Here is a 17,950-nt window from a genome sequence, read left to right as displayed (position 1 = left end):
GAGGGTCTGGATGGCGAAGCAGAAGGCAATTGCCCTCGTATATGGTGACTGGGATGAGTCATACAACGAGCTCCCCAGGTGGGTTTTGGGAGTCCAGTTGACGATGCCCGGTACTGTTGCAATCCTACGGACGAGCCCCGTTCGAGTTAGTGGACAAGTAGACGAGTCTCAAGCTTTTTTTCACAGACTTTTCTGGACGTTTCCACCGCTCATCCAGGCATTTCGCCATTGCAAGCCTTTAGTTAGCATTGATGGGACCCATCTGTATGGGAAGTACGGGGGTACTTTGCTCATCGCGATTGCACAGGACGGGAACTCCAACATTCTACCCGTTGCATTCGCACTAGTAGAAGGTGAGAATGCAGAGTCTTGGTCATTCTTTCTCTCCCACCTTAGACAGCACGTGACACCGCAGCCCGGTCTTCTGGTTATATCGGACAGGCATAACGGCATAAAGGCTGCGCTTGAGGCTCCGGACGGGGGTTGGTTACCTCCATCTGCATACCGTGCATTCTGCATTCGACACGTAGCGGCTAATTTTGCCCTTACCTTCAAGGGCAAGGATGCACGTAGGCTTCTAGTGAATGCCGCATATGCCAAGACCGAGGTTGAGTTTGATTACTGGTTTGATATTCTTCGGTCTGAAGACCCGGCAATGTGTGAGTGGGCGAACCGGATTGATTATTCCTTATGGACTCAGCATCGTGACGAGGGACGGAGATTCGGTCACATGACGACGAATATCTCGGAGTGTGTGAACTCAATCCTAAAGGGTGTCAGAAACCTCCCTGTTTGCTCTTTGGTGAAGGCAACATATGGAAGGCTTGCGGAACTCTTTGTTCGCAAGGGTAGAGAGGCTGAGGCCCAGATGGGAACCGGACAGCAATTCAGTCAGTACTTGGTGAAGTGTATAGAGGCCAACTTGAAGAATTCGAGGTGCTTCACGGTGACTTTGTATGACCGGGATAACTCCGAGTTCACCGTAGCCGAGACCACTCCGACGGGCTCTTTCTCATTAGGTACCTACAGAGTATCGCTTGCGTCCAGGACCTGTGACTGCGGGTACTTCCAGGCACTTCATTTCCCGTGCCAGCATGCACTTGCATGCTGCGCCTACTCACGGGTTACCTGGTCCTCTTATGTTCACAGCGTGTATCAGATTAGTTCAGTGTTCCGTGTGTACCAGATGGGATTCACACCGCCGATACCGGAGGGATTCTGGCCACCTTACGACGGGCCAACCGTGATCCCGGACCCTGCCAAGAGGCGGGCAAGAGAGGGTCGTCCGAGATCCACTAGGATACGGACGAACATGGACGAGGCAGATCCGAATCGGCCAAAGAGGTGTGGCCTTTGTCGCCAACCCGGACACACCCGCAGGAGTTGCCCACAGCTTGGAGGACCGTCTCACATGGGGGGCCAGTAGTAGCGATCTTGTTATTGTTAGTGTTCATTGATTTTATTTTTCATGTTACTTGTTATTTAAGATGATTTGTGTTATCTGTTTATCCTTTTACCTTCTAGTAATGAAAAAGTTGCATCTGAATTTGAATATGGTTAGGAATCCCATGACTGCAAAAGTTGATAACTACAGTGTTATGATTCAATGATAATACATAGTCACTAATCCACTAGGTAAATAACAGATTTTTAAGTACAATAAGATGAGCAAACAACAAGGAAAAATAGCTCTAAAGTAAATCATCTAAAATACATGAGTGAACCCTAACGTCCAAAATACATGAAATGTAAATCATCTAAACAAGTGGGAGCCTGTCCCACAACGACGGGGAACCCGTGGCCTCTGACCTCTGCGGATAAACGGCTCCTCATCCTCTATCTCATCTGCGTCCTCATGCGGGGCAGGCTGTGCGGGTGGCGTAAAATGGAGTGGTGCGGCAGACGGCCCGGCGACAGACTGTGATGCAGCGGTGTAAGCGGAATGTGGGGTACCTCCCAAAGCAAACTGGTCACCAACAGGAGTCGTAGCAGGCTCGTTCAGATCAACATCTAATGGTGCCTGCGTGGCAGGGGTCTGAGGACGCCTCCTGCCCGGCTCGTCCTCCTGCATGATAGCCGAAATCTCCGCCAGAAACCGTGGACTGCCGAAGTCAGGATCGAGCGTATCTGCCCCAAGGAAGTCCTGCCACTGTGATCTGGGAATAACCCATGGAGTACCGTCCTGCTGAGGCTGGTCGTCGGTGGGTACTCCAACAAAGTAATGTCCAAAAGGACCGGACCCAAGTCCAGCGTCACTAGGCTCAGCCCCGTCACCCATCCCGGAGTCATACCACTCACCTCCGTGAACCCCATCCTGGGTACTACCACCAGCAACTGAGGCCGCCCCTGCACCATCCCCGCCCTCAGGCCCATGCTGATCAGCGTCATCGTCCTGAGGGTCAGGTGCAGCGGCATGAACCGCAGCACGCCCTCTACCTCTGCCAGGATGATGTCGTCGTCGACCCCTAGCGGGGCCGGCCTCGTCGCCAGCCTCCATAGCACGCTCAAGCCAACCCCAGTCACGCTGGCTATGACGTGTGCCCACGCGAGCTCTCCTATCAACCCGCCTCCTATCCGGCACGTCGTCAGGCCGATCCATCTCAGGTACTTGCCCAGCTCCCCGCTGTGAGGCCTCAACAGGAATAGCAACGGCTCTCGGATCGCCCAACTGCGGATCCGGAGACAAAAACCTCTTCCCGTGCTGAGTCCACCAATCCAAGAACTGATGCGACGGACCAGGGTCAGCAACAACATCGAATCTCAGCACGCTCTCCGTACGGTCCTCCCAATACTGATGCCACTTCTGCAAATGGGACGGGAACCATCGATCGCCGCCTCTGCCGTCCTTCGACATCAGAAAGTCGATGTTCAGGGCAGCCTGTGGACGAGGCTGCACCCCTCCAAACTGCGGAAGAACTCTGTCCACCTGATGCCACTCTATGACGGCAAAGTAGATAAGCGATGTAACAGACCGCCACAGCACCATATGTCGAGGCTCCAAAACCTCGGGATGCACGACCTGAAGTACGTCAGGGCTACTGTACGGCATCCAGATAAACTGCACGCAGAACGATACAATATCAGGGCAACTCGTGATGCCAACTCGTAAATTGTGGTTAAATAAAAAAACTTATTAAGTAACATACTGACCTCTCTATCCTGCAACCGGTCTATCCATAGCCTCCACGTCTGAACTCTAGGACCCTTCTCGCTACTGGAAGGGATGTAACCTGACCACCTGCAACATGCACATGTGTTACCGCTACTTATATGTGTGCTTAGGGTATCCAATACATTATGAATGAACACGCGGTTATGTGTAGTAAATTGAAATAGACAAAGATTAGGGAAGTACCTCGAGGCCAGTGGCCAGCTGAACGTCTCAAATCCTGCAGGCCTAAACCGAGGAAATCGCCAGAAAATCCATGACTGAAGTAGCTGAAGTGGGCCCGCTAGCTTGATAACATTTCTGTTCGCCACACGGCACATGCACCGGTACAACCATGCCAGTGCTGCAGAACCCCAGCTGTAGGTCCCCATCTCCTCCAGCCTAGCTACAAACGGAAGCCATCTGATGTGAACGCGGTTGCCCGACTTGTCCGCAAAAAGCTGCGTGCCCAACAACATCATGATGTATGCACGGGCATAACGACACACAGTATCCTCATCAGCTCCCTCCGGGCACTCACCAAACGTCTCCTGAAACCAGCTGCAGTTGACCGCGTACTTATGAACCTGGCTAGGAGGAGGTACCACTCCAAACAACTCCTCGAACCAAACCCAGGCTGGACGGCCACCATCGATGTATACATGGAACTCTGATAGGCAGCCGCTGACGTAACGCCCGTCCACTGGCAAACCCAGCTGGTATGCCACGTCCTGCAGTGTGATAGTGCACTCTTCGAACGGCATATGAAAAGTGTGCGTCTTCGGACGCCATCGCTCAACAAACGCACTCACAATGGCCTCGTCCAACCTGAACCATCTATCGTTCAGCCTTGCAAGATGGTAAAGACCAGCCATCTGCAGGTATGGAACGTATCTGTCATCCAGGACCATGCCCTGCTGCCGCCGCATGCTCCTGATGCATCGCTGAGGCTGCGGAAGAAATGAACCGCATTATTAGAACCAACTTAATTACCGGTGACAAACATAATCAACACGATAATCCCTAAACCAAAAAATCTTACTATGCATAGCCGCTTAAAAATCCAAGAACGAGAACCATTTGCATAAGAAACTTAAATTAGAAACCACCATAGCCTACTGACATCAAAGATCTAACATTATAAAACCACAACTAAACCGCTTACGTAAACCACTAACATAAACCACTAACGTAAACTGTTAATGTAAACCGCTTACATAAACCACTAAGATAAACCACTAAGATAAACCACTAAGATAAACCACCAACATAAACCACTAACAAAAACCACTAACCTAAACCATTAACAGAAATCACTAACATAAACCGCTAAAATAAACCACCAACTAAACCAACATCTAACCCGCATGCCAAACCACTAACTCACATGTACCGGTAAAATAAAGTTATTTCCGTACTAACCTCTTCGTTGATGACCCCAGCTATATGGGCGACTCCGTCCAAGCGATATAACCGTGCCGGATCGTCCTCCATGAGCAGAGTATTCCGTTCAGGTCTTTCTTGGAGAGAATCTGGGTCGTTTTCTCAGAGATTTGGTGGGGCAGGGAAAGATGAGAATGGTTCGAATGAGGCTGATTCGAACTCCTTATATAGCCGAATCACTAGTAATTCGAACCAGGGTGGTTCGAATTACTAACAACCTTGCTTAAGCGTAATTCGAACCAGGGTGGTTCGAATTACATGCAGAACTTATTTCCCCATAATTCGAACTGGAATGGTTCGAATTACTTGTATAGGTAGTTCGAACCAGTCTGGTTCGATTTATGTTCAATTTTTCTTTGAAATTCGAACTGCTTTGGTTCGAATTACTTGAAGATAGAGTTCGAACTAGCCTGGTTCGAATTACATAAAAATATGATCTGGCTCATTGCTGTATCGATTTTCATTTTGGCTCATATAGGTAAATTTGGATTGACGTTGGCTTATTATAGTATTTTGCCCTTTATTTTATTAGTTGTGGGTAAAATAGGAATACAAAATTGATGTTATGAATTGGATAAAATTTTAACAAGTGTCAATTTTATAAAGTTAGAAAGATAATTAAATTTATCAATTTATCCTCCTAATCAAATCTCATTAAACAGAATGATTATTTCAAAAATTTATTGTAACACTAAAAATATTTCTCAAATTAAAAAATACTTGAGACGATTTTGTTTTCAAACATAAACCATAATAGACCAAAGTCCTTTACCCTAGCAATTTGTTTGTATTCCTTTAAAATGCATATATATAGAGTTTTTACTGGGAGCCGAATCTCTCTGGTGTCACTAGCAATAACGGATCTAGCTTAGCCGTGTAGTTACAACTTACAACTTACAAGGTATCTTAATCTTTGATGGCAAAGTAATGTAGAATGTTCCAAGATTTGTGTTTGCAGATTTTTCGTACAATTTAATGCAACCAAGGATCACCACTATACGGTGATCACCATACGATTTTTCGGAAACAAAAATGTTAAAGATACGTTCTACAAACGTGCACCACTACAAAAAGAAGCTCAATTAATGCGCTAATAATGCCAAATCAAACTTTACATATACAAACGACTAACCTATCCAAAAGCCACAAGATTACACTCATACAAACATAGTGATACAAATATAATATACTACATTAAGCACCAATCTTTTTCATCCATTTTTAAGTAGAATTGAGGATGGCGAGGAATTACAGCTTACTTAAGAGATTGAGCGATAGAAGATGTGGTGACTAAACTTGATAACAGGCCAACTATTACAGCACTGTTATATGTGCTTGGTTCTGTTTGCATAGAATTGTTCCTGGAATCAATAAAAGTCTCATTCAAGAATGGTCCACCAACAAGTGCTCCAGTAGCAACATTGGGATTAGGATCAGTTGAGTCGAGCCACTGGAAGCCATCTTTGCAGCCAGTTTTTGCATCAGCAGGGATCGAAGCACCCCTGTGATGTACAAATTGCGGGTATTTATCTCCATATCCCACTAGAAAACTCATATGCATAGGGTTCTTCCCCAGTACGTAGTCAGCCTGCAAGTGTAATGAGATTTTCAATATGGACACGCATCAATTACTCTGGGATGGATATCTGTGCAAATAATAAATGGATACGTACCTGAGATTTGGCAAAGTCTCGAAGATCTAATGGGCTATAAGAACTGGAATCACATTTTAGTTTTGCGGTCTGTGATGTAAGCATGTAGTCACTGTAAATAGCAGCCAAGAATGCAGAAGCAACAGGATGCTGCAGAGCATTCCACTCACTAACCCATATGAGGCCCTCTGTATTGAAGAGAAATTAAATCACATGAAACGGGGGTTAGAGAAGACATAGCAGCAGAAAAAGAAAGAGAGAAAAAAGAAGTATTTCAATAGTTTCCTCTAATGGTAGTGTCGCTCCCTTGCTACCATCGAGTATCCAATAATATAGCATTAGAGAAGGAAATTACTGTCTGTTCTGCTTTTTGTGGCTGTTGGAGAATCTGGAAGAAGGCCACACATTACAGCCTCAGCTGATTTCCTGTAATTTTGTAGGCCAGAACCGTATGAGCTTGAAATGTCCTTTGCCTTAAAGAAGCTTAATCTGGATAACAAAACCTGCACCAAGAACATGAGTTATTGCTCAAGCATAATCCTTTTTCTATAGCAACATTTATAACATCTAGTGATTGTATTCAGTTATTAAAAATCAAACATATTCCTTATTAGTGATTTAGTGACAGATACCTGAGTTCCAGCAAGCTTGTTGTCCCAACTGAACCAGGTTGGACTTCCCCATTGTGCATAATCTTCTCCATTTTGACCAGTCACATACTTAAGGTAAGAATCATCATCCGTAGCATGATAGAGCCAGCTAGCTGCCCATAAAAGTTCATCACCGTATCCAGTTGAGTTATAGTATGTTGCAACATCAGGTATAGTCTCGCTATATATTCCTCTATTTTTATCTGCAAAAGTAAACAATTCCTTTGCATGCTTGAGGAGAGTGCTTGAATATGTAGAATCACTCTTTTTGAAGACCAAAGATGCCGAGGCCATTGCTGCTGCAGTTTCAGCTGCAACATCTGATCCAGGGCTAGATGCATTAATCTGTGTGAGAGGCCGTGGTTCAGTCATGGATTCAGGCCTATCCCAACATTTGTGATCTGAAACAGGATTTCCCACCTGTACCACCAATGATTTTGGGGAACTGAAACTAGTTAGGAAAGGGTTTAACAGAACTAGTTGCGTGTAAAAATCCTGAGAGTCCTAATTACAGAAGACAATGGTTGAAGGGGCAAAACATAACAGGGACAAAAAATTCTCCAAATTTATTCATAACCATATGCCTATCCAACAGTCTAGAAATCAAGGGATATACAGTACACAGTCTGGCAAATCCCAAATCAATAGACTGTCATGAACAAGATCTCTTACCAAATCTCATGGCCTGTCCTGGCATTAGTACCACAAACAACAATTATGTTGGAAACTGAAAACCATAATGAAAAACAATCTAGTTTTCATTTTTAAGTTGATCAATGTTTTAAAACTAAAGGAAAACACGAATGTAGCTACATCATTGTCGTACTAAGAAATATTTACACTTCCAGGTGAAGCTTGTAACTGTTTTCCAAATCAGTCGCTCCATATGAATTATTGACACTTCAAAATGTTTTCACCGTGAATGAATTAAAATCGAATTCTAATGTACCAATGATACAGTCCAAGAATCACGAGGTATCCAGTGTGCTCATGTCATTTTTAAGCGTAGAAGATAGATCGATATAATAACTATATGTGGGTAAACCAGATAACTAGAATATAAAGCCAGGGCATCAAATAGGATTTGTTGAGCACAGTAGTAACCTGAATATAAAGAACATTGGGAGAAGGATGAGCATTGATAAGGTAATCAGTGATCCACTTGAGGGAATCTTTGGCCGGTTCCAACTGGCCAACAGCATCCATTTGATCTCCATATTCCAGAATAGCCCAAGATAACACAGTAGCAGTAAAAGCCATTGGAAACCCAAACTTCATGTGATCCCCAGCATCATACATTCCTTTTGACAGATCCAAATTTGCTTGGCTTCCATCCTTTAGAGCCGAATCTCCTCTCCAAGATATTTTGTTGTCAGTTAACTTTCCAGCTGCATCACGAAATATGATTGTTAACTCAACATATAGAAAATCCAAGATAGTAGGAAAATAAGATCAGCAATACGCCCAATAAAACAAGTAAACAAAATATGAAGCTTGTTACATTCTAGATCTCATAGTGATATATACATGCAAGATGCAACAAGTAAAACAAAACAAACAACATCAGCTACTATTACCAGTCTTTTCCCATCGATTTAGATAAGAGTAAGACGATAATATCTTTTCACAAGTCGTCTTTCAATTTAACACATTAAAATCTAGGTACTTTTTAATAATTGAATCTCTTTCTCTTGTCGGTCTCCACCTCTTAACTACTTTCAATAATTTAAGCCGAGTCAAGAGTCAAGATGAGCAAAATAAAAAAATAAAAAATAAAAAAAGATAGAAATAATCTGCAACATGATAAATCTGATAGAAAAGAAACAATAAATTGATTAAGACGCATCGCAAACAAACAGCATTGTAAAATCCAAATACGAAAAGAGCATACATTTTTGTATATCAAAGAATTGCATGGAAGTTTTGAGTGCAGAGGAATATTTCTGGTCGATGGCGCCGGGAGGACCAGGTACCGGAAGTGGCTTATCGGAATGGGAGTGATCGATCTTCTTCTTAACGGTGTAAACGATAGCACCGACCACCAGAGCGAGAATCAAAAAGGCTATAAACCAGCCACAGCACCCTCCTGACTTCGATTTCTCTCCCATTCTGCAAAATGCGCTTCACAATGCTGAAAAATGAAAACTCCACCGCAGAGTTTGGGGGAAAAAAAAAAGGAAAACTTGGATCTGTACGGAACAAAACCACCCCCAAACTCAAGGCATTGCCATTTTGCTAACTACAATGCCGGTTGTTCCCTCTTCCTCAAAGAGAGAAACAGAATCCAAATTTTACTATGACCAATAACAATGGCAATGCCTATCTTCGGTAACAATTCAGTTTCAGATTAACAAATAACAAATTAATCAACAGAAAGGGGAAAAAGAAGTAACAGCCTGTAATAGTACAGTGTGGAAACAGCGTAGCTGAATGGATCGAAACAATGCAGAAAATTGGGAGCGTGGATTGAATTGGAATGGAATAGAATAGTCTACGACGACCAATGTTCCCGCTAGAGGATCTCGTTGGAGGTAGGCGTAGTTGAGATCTTGTGGTTTTGCGTGGTAAATGACGATTGTGCCCTTGCTGCTGCGTCGGTGGGTATTGGCCTATTGAGGGGCATAAGAGTCAATAAAGAGTCAAAACCATGTGACTGATGCGAGCTTCGTCGGTGGAGTTGTTATTGAATTTGGACCGTCGAGTGGTTATAATGAGAAGGACCCTTCATCTTAAGCAACCACATTAAAGCTTAAACCATTCATTTTACTTAAACCTTAATCAAACACTTAACGCAATTCCTTTGTTTTTTTTTTGTTTTTTGTTTTGTTTTTTTTTTTTTTTTTTTGTCGTTTATTTCTGCAAACGGTGGGTGGAAGATGCATCACTTGTTTTATGGTAGTAGACACTAGTATTAGGACATACTTGTTTCCCGTGTTGCTACTTATTTTATGGCATTTTTTTGCACTTTCTATTTGTAGTTTTGATGAGTGGTGGTCTTCACGTTAATCTCATATTTGACTTGTGCATACCGCAAGAAGTATTCTTAGGGGGAGAGGTTCGTGTCAATTTTCAATTCCACATTGTAAATTAGTGTTGTTGAGTTGTTTTCTATTGTACTCATCATCAATCCTTTTCCTTTTGAAAAAAGTAAAGCATCACAGAAGTCAGATCTGTAGCATGAAAAAGAATAACATATCCATTTTAACAACTTTCATAATACTGATTTTTTTTTTTTGGTAAGTTCATAATACTGATTTATCAAATCAATGTATGCGAGATTTATGGAGTTGGCGGCTTGGCGCTAATTGCATACGGCTTTTGTGGTTCACGAATCTGGGTTCATTATCTAGGCCCAATAATGTATTTTTGGGCTTATTGTCCTTCGCTGTTCAATAAAAGTTGACCCAAACCAAAAACAATTAAAAGAATAAATGATACAAATGAGTAGTGTGAATGGGGGTTTGGGTTGGTTTCTGGGTTTAAGCGAGTTCGGGTTTTGTTTCTAGGCCGGGTTTAGCTTCTGGCCCATGACCATGTTCAAAAAAAAAAATGAGTAGTGTGAATGGGGGACGCTAGGGCAAAATTTTGTTTTGTTCTAGTTCTAGACTTGTAAGAAAACTAGTTTTATTTCCCGTGTGTTGTGATAAGTACTGATGTGGATGCCCATTTACAATGAAATTCTCTTTACTAAGGATGACTCTATTAAATATAATTTGAAAATGTTTCATTATAAATAGAGGCTTAAGTCTCTGAATGAAAACTACACTACGATCAATAATAAATACTATTCTCTCTCCCTTTATACACAGCAATAATACTCTTTTTATACATTACTAATAGTTCTTCCTTTCTTTTATGTTGCTACATATATTTACATATATGAATTATCTTTATTATTTTGAGTAATTATATTGATAGGTATAATATTAATACTAAGGCTATCTATTTATATTTCTTGTTTTAAATCTATTTCCTCTTCCTTATTTATTTATTCTATAACACGTTATCAGCACGAGACTCTGATCAAATTTTTAGGAAGACACAGGTAACAAATTTTCATTATGTCGAAACTCTCTCATCTTGAATTCAATGCTCTTGATATATCAGGAAACAATTATTTATCATGGATATTAGATGCTGAAATTCATCTTGATTCAATAGATCTTGGAGATACCATTAAGGCTGAAAATAATGCATCCTAGAAGGATAAAGCTAAAGCCATGATTTTTCTTCGTCGTCATCTTGACGAAGGATTGAAAAATGAATATCACATTAAAAGATCCTGCAGATCTTTGGAAAGACCTTAAAGAAAGGTACAATTATAAAAAAACGGTGATACTTCCTCAAGCCCGATATGAATGGACGCCCTTGCGTCTACAGGATTTTAAATCCATAAATGAATATAATTCTGCAATGTTTCGAATCACCTCACGAATGAAATTATGTGGAGAAAAGATAACTGATCATGATTGTTGGAGAAAACTTTCTCAATCTTCCATGTCTCGAATGTGCTCCTGCAGTAGCAGTATCGAGAAAAAAGGTTTAAAAAATATTCTGAGTTAATTTCTTGCCTTCTTGTTGTTGAACGCAACAATGAGTTACTTTTAAAGAATCACGAAGCGCGCCCAGCTGGCGCCACCTCATTTCCTGAGGTAAATGCGGCAAATTGCCCTAGAAGAGGTAAATGGCAAGGTTTTAATAACAAGAAAAATTATGAAAGGAAAATGAATTATATTCAAAAGAGAGGATCTCACCAGAAGTGGGATAAAGAAAGAAATATTGGGCAAAACAAATCAACAGAGGATAAGTGTTTCCGTTGTGGTGGAAAAGGCCATTGGTCACGTACCTGTCGTACCCCAAGGCACCTAGTCGATCTTTACCAAGTATTTTTAAAAAAAGATGACAAAGGAAAGGAAACAAATTTTGTTTCAAATGATGCTGAAAATTTCACTACTCATTATGATGTATCTGATTTCTTTAAAGATCCCGAAGGAAATATTGGTCATTTGATCAATGATGAAATAGTTTAATATGTGAGATTGTTAAGTATCCATGTAAATAAATAATGTAAAGAACTTATTATTAAGTTTTATTTTCTATGTATTTAAGTTTTAAATATGATGTATATAAATAATGAAATATTAATGTTTATGTTTTGAAATCATTAAATATGTCAAGATTTAAAATAAAATTTTAGTATATGACATTATTTTTATATATAGCGTTTCTTAGAAAAATAATTCCGATCAAGTATTCAATTTAACTGTGCATACTACTTATTTTATTATTATTATTTATCTTTGAAGAGAATGTCAATGATGTATAATGAAGATGTATGCCTTGCGGATAGTGCAAGTTCGCATACTATTCTCAAAAGTGATATATATTTTACCCATCTGATGCCAAAAGAAGAATGTGTTAATACTATTATTGGCTCAGGCAATGTGATTGAAGGCTCTGGAAGAGCTATAATTTTGTTCCCCGGAGGAACAAAATTCATAATAAATAATGCACTATTATCTACCAAGTCTCTAAGAAACTTGTTGAGCTTTGAAGATATTCGCCGAAATGGATATCATATTGAAACAATGAATGAGGGAAATCATGAGTACTTATGTATCACAACTCATGATTCAAATAAAAAGGTTATATTAGAAAAGTTACCCTCACTTTCATCTGGGTTGTATTATACCAAGATTAGTGCAATTGAATCACATGCCATTGTAAACCAGAAGTTTACTAGCCCAAATGAATTTATAACTTGGCACGACCGATTGGGTCATCCGGAAACAACCATGATGAGGAGAATTATTGAAAACTCCCATGGATATTCACTAAAGAAACAGAAGATTCTAAAAACTAGTGAATTTTGTTGTGCTGCATATTATCAAGGGAAGTTAATTTTAAGGCCATCACCAATAAAGATTGTATTTGAGTCCCCTGAATTCCTAGAAAGGATTCAAGGTGATATATGTGGACCTATTCATCCACCATGTGAATCTTTTAGATATTTTATGGTCCTAATAGACGCATCTTCAAGATGGTCACATATGTGCTTATTATCTTCTCGCAACCTGGCGTTTGCAAGATTACTGGCTCAAATTATTCGATTAAAAGAACAATTTCCAGAAAATTCAATCAAAATAATTCGTCTTGATAATGCTGGTGAATTTACTTCCCAAGCCTTTGATGCTTATTGTATGGCTAATGGAATAAGTGTTGAACGTCCAGTAGCTTATGTTCACACACAAAATGGGTTAGCAGAATCACTTATTAAACGCCTCTAATTAATTGCTAGACCCTTGCTTATGAGAACAAATCTTCCAACCTTAGTTTGGGGGCATGATATTTTACATATCGCAGCACTTATTTGTTTGAGGCCAACGAGTTACCATCAGTTCTCTCCTATGCAATTAGCATTTTGCCAGCAGCCAAATATTTTCCATTTAAGAATATTTAGGTGTGCAATATATGTTCCCATTGCACCACCTAATCGCACCAAAATAGAACTCCAAAGAAAATTGGGGATATATGATGGATATGATTCTCCCTCTATAGTGAGGTATCTTGAGATACAAATGGGAGATGTATTTAAAGCCCGATTTGCGGATTGTCATTTTGATGAATCAAAATTTCCAACATTAGGGGGAAAGAATAAGCTTCTTGAAAAAGAACTTAATTGGAATGCATCATCGTTGATGCATTTAGATCCTCGATCAGGGCAATGTGGACTAGAAGTTCAAAAGATTATACATTTACAGAGAATAGCAAATGAATTGCCTGATGCATTCTTCGATACAAAGAGGATAACCAAATCTTATATACCAGAGGAAAATGCCCCAATTCGAATTGATGTTCTAGTTGGACAAATTGCCATCGAAGCAAATACGCGCCAGAAGCGTGGCAGGCCTGTCGGTTCCAAAGACAAAAATCCTCGAAAGAGAAAAGAGGTAAATACTATTCCTGTTGAAAAAGACATAGTAGAGACATCTGCAGTTGTCCAAAATTCTGATATAGTTTTAACGCCAGAAGACGTTCAGGTAACTGAAAATTGTGAAAATGACGAGATCTCGATAAATTATGTCTTTACAGGAGAAAAATGGGACCGAAATAAGACAATTGTTAATGAAATATTTGTATATAATGTGGCATTAAATATCATGCATGAAAGTAAGGATCTTGAGCCAAGACCAGTCGAAGAATGTCGACAAAGGAATGATTGGCCAAAATGGGAAGAAGCCATGAAGGCTGAATTAGACTCACTTGCAAAACATGAAGTCTTTGGACCTGTAGTCCGTACACCAGAAGATGTAAAACCTGTTGGATACAGATGGGTATTTGTGAGAAAACGAAATGAGAAAAATGAAGTTATGCGCTACAAAGTCCGACTCATGGCACAAGGGTTTTCACAAAGGTCCGGTATAGATTATGAAGAAACGTATTCCCCTGTAGTGGATGCGATAACATTGCGTTATTTGGTCAGTTTATCCGCATATCACAAAATGCGTATGCATTTAATGGATGTGGTAACAACCTATTTATACGGCTCATTAAATCGGGATATCTATATGAAAGTCCCTGAAGGACTAAAGATATCTAAACCATCCAATGAATATTCGCAAGGGTTATACTCAGTCAAATTACAAAAATCTTTATATGGTCTGAAGCAATCTGGATGAATGTGGTATAATCGTCTTACTGATTATCTGGCCAAAAATGGATTCAAGAATGATGATATCTATCCATGTGTTTTCATAAAGAAATCTGCATCTGGATTCATTATAATTGCTGTGTACGTTGATGATTTAAATATCATTGGGACTCTTGAAGAGATTCCAACAATTATAAAAACTCTAAAAGAAGAGTTTGAGATGAAAGATCTTGGAAGAACTAAATTTTGTCTCGGCCTGCAGATCGAGCATATAAAAAATGGGATCTTTATTCATCAAACGACATACACAAAGAAGATCTTGAAGAGATTTTATATGGATAAGTCACATCCATTAAGTACTCCAATGATTGTAAGATCTTTGGATGTGAAAAAGGATCAATTCCGTCTTAAAGAAGAAAATAAAGATATCCTTGGTCCTGAAGTACCATATCTTAGTGCCATTGGAGTGCTAATATATCTTGCTAATAATACGCGACCCGATATATCATTGGCTGTGAATTTACTAGCAAGATATAGTTCCTCTCCAACCAGAAGACATTGGAGTGGAATCAAACAAATCTTTCGATATCTTCATGGAACGATTGATATGGGATTGTTTTATCCATATGGATCCAAGTCACAACTAGTTGGCTATGCAGATGCTGGATACTTGTCTGATTCACATAAAGAGAGATCTCAAACAGGATACCTGTTCACATATGGTGGAATGGCTATATCTTGGAGGTCCAGGAAACAGACAATTGCTGCAACATCTTCTAATCATGCCGAAATACTAGCGATTCATGAAGCAATTCGTGAGTGTTTTTGGCTCAGAAGTTTGATCCAATATATTCTGTCATCATGTGGACTGATTGATCATATGATAGCTTCAACTGTTCTGTTTGAAGATAATACAGCATGCATTGCTCAACTTAAAGGCGGATACATCAAAGGTGATAGAACAAAGCATATTTTTTCCAAATTCTTCTTCACTCATGATCTTCAAAATCAAGGGACAATTGATATCCAACAGATCCGCTCAAGTGATAATCTGGCAGATTTATTTACAAAGTTACTCCCAAAATTCTCCTTTGAAAGATTGATACATGAGATTGGGATGTGCCGAGTTCGAGACATTAAATGATGTCGGCAAGAGGGGGAGACTGTACTCTTTTTTCCTTGGTCAGATTTTTTTTCCCATTGGATTTTTCTTGACAAGGTTTTTAATGAGGCAGTCCCATCACCAAAGGATATTGTACTCTTTTTTTTTCACTAAAGTTTTTTCCCACTGGGTTTTTCTTTAGTAAGGTTTTAACGAGGCAATAATCCTAAATCGTCATCAAAGGGGGAGTGTTGTGATAAGTACTGATGTGGATGCCCATTTATAATGAAACTCTCTTTACCAAGAATGACTCTATTAAATGTAGTTTGAAAATGTTTCATTATAAATAGAGGCTTAAGCCTCTCAATGGAAACTACACTACGATCAATAATAAATACTATTCTCTCTCCCTTTATATACAACAATAATACTCTTTCTATACATTACTAATATTTCTTCCTCTCTTTTACGTTGCTACATATATTTACATATATGAATTATCTTTATTATTTTGAGTAATTATATTGATAGGTATAATATTAATACTAAGGCTATCTATTTATATTTCTTGTTTTAAATCTATTTTCTCTTCCTTATTTATTTATTCTACAACACCGTGCTTTAAATGATAATTTTAAATAAATATTATTCAATAAGAATATGAATTAAATTATTTTAAAATAGTTGATAATATATATATATATATATATATATATATATATAATATTTAATATATAATTTATTAAGAGTTAATTTATTTTTTAATTCTTTTTTTAAAAATATAGTATGGGAAGATAATAATTTTATTTTTTGGTTAAAGAATTATTTGTATTTTTTATTATGTAATTAATTTAATTAATAATTTTTATTATTACTTTCCTACTAATATATATATATATATATATATATATATATATATATATATAAACAAGGCTCTGATACCAGATGTCCCGAAGCGGATCAAGGAGGAAAAGGGGAAGAAGGCGAGAAAGTAAAAGTCAGTAACAATGCAGTATGATATGCAAGATCAAGGAAGTAGAATTGAAGTTAGATGCGGCGGTAGTCCGCACGCATATGCAAGTTAGTATGATGTTAGATGCAGCAGTAGTCCGCACGCATATGCAAATGCAGATGCAGGAAATGCAAAATGAAGAACACAAAATTGAAGAACTAGATAAAATTTTTATTGAAGGATTGAGATTGAAAAAGAAAGAAGAGGGAAGAAGAAGAGCTGGAGAGCTTACAAGGGAACTCTCAGAGCTTTTTTCTCTAACTTCTCTGTATGTTATGTAAAACTGAAAGGTGCCTCAACATGAGAACGAGGCCTCCTTTTATAGCCAAAGATTCTACTGTTTCTACAGTACAGGTGAAGATAACCGGTACTATTTCTACAGTATAGGTTTTGATTTTTGTGATTACATATATTTAGAGATTGAAGACTAATCCTCCCCGAGGTCAATTCCAAAGCAGTCATCTTCATTTTGGTTATAACCGCTAGAGGATTCTGCTGACGAAGTGGGATTTTCTTTGTATTTTTTATCTTCTTCGATCATTTGCATGATTCGCTGAAGATTCTTTGCTAGGGTTTCTTTTGATTGAGCTCCTACGAGGGCTGCAGCGATTTGGGCTTTCTGATTGAGAAACGAAGCCGTTTCTGGGTCTGAAATCTTTTGACTGTCTGGATTGGTTTTGAACCATTCTCTAACCTTTTCTGGATAGGCCATTGTTGAATCAAATTGAGACCACCATTTTACGTAACCATGCCTTTGTAGGATTGGAAGTGATTTGGGGTGGCCTGATTTGGCATATTTGTATTGCCAGGAAAATACCCATGCCAGTGAAAAAGTTGAGAAAAATTTTATACCCTTCATCTGTTGGTGAGGGTAGAATTCTGGGATTGGCCCAAAGAAGTCCCATCATTGGTAGAACCAATTTGAAAAAACATAATTGATATTTCTTTTGAAATAGATTAACCATGAATGTTTGTACTGAGTATTTTGAAACCAAAGTACTTTAGTCCAGGCTTCCATGTAGTCCTAATAATTAAAACCTATTGGGTCATAATTTTGAGAAAATTTTTGAATTTTGTTTAAATTGTTCCCAAATTGCTTTGGGGACAAGATTCTGAGGATTTGGATGGTTGAATGGGTTATAAATTCAGGATTGGTTTTGTCTTTGTAATGCTTAATAGACACTGAGTCAGTATCTATTAGGATGAATTCATAAAATTAGCAGGTTTTGTTGGGTGCCAAAGGCCTGAAGTGGAAACCAGTGAGAAAAATTTTTGGGATGACTTTGTTTGGT

The 17,950-nt window shown here is 39.2% G+C and overlaps 2 protein-coding genes across 3 annotated transcripts; both read right to left on the bottom strand.

The window, feature by feature from the left end:
- Positions 1-1,753: 1,753 nt before the first annotated feature.
- LOC140180679 (protein MAIN-LIKE 1-like) lies at positions 1,754-4,642 on the bottom strand. Its single transcript, XM_072221949.1, has 4 exons — positions 4,571-4,642; positions 3,356-4,098; positions 3,045-3,238; positions 1,754-2,937 (listed from the first exon to the last, which is right to left on the bottom strand). The coding sequence occupies exons 1-4, from the start codon at positions 4,640-4,642 to the stop codon at positions 1,754-1,756; spliced, it is 2,193 nt and encodes a 730-aa protein (XP_072078050.1).
- A 1,012-nt stretch (positions 4,643-5,654) lies between these two features.
- LOC112764362 (endoglucanase 2) lies at positions 5,655-9,776 on the bottom strand. 2 transcript variants are annotated; one of them, XM_025809919.3, is made up of 6 exons: positions 8,785-9,776; positions 7,998-8,281; positions 6,876-7,313; positions 6,599-6,746; positions 6,265-6,431; positions 5,655-6,179 (listed from the first exon to the last, which is right to left on the bottom strand). In XM_025809919.3, the coding sequence occupies exons 1-6, from the start codon at positions 8,999-9,001 to the stop codon at positions 5,847-5,849; spliced, it is 1,587 nt and encodes a 528-aa protein (XP_025665704.1). In that variant the 5' UTR covers positions 9,002-9,776; the 3' UTR covers positions 5,655-5,846. The 2 variants fall into 2 exon arrangements, with proteins under 2 accessions (XP_025665704.1, XP_072079333.1); XM_072223232.1 differs by lacking the exon at positions 8,785-9,776 and adding an exon at positions 8,471-8,582.
- Positions 9,777-17,950: the final 8,174 nt, after the last annotated feature.

This window comes from Arachis hypogaea, chromosome 17 (assembly GCF_003086295.3).
Source record: "Arachis hypogaea cultivar Tifrunner chromosome 17, arahy.Tifrunner.gnm2.J5K5, whole genome shotgun sequence".
NCBI classification, from domain to species: Eukaryota; Viridiplantae; Streptophyta; class Magnoliopsida; order Fabales; family Fabaceae; genus Arachis; species Arachis hypogaea.
The sequence above is the reverse complement of the archived record's forward strand: the minus strand, read 5'-3'. Positions and strand labels throughout refer to the sequence as shown.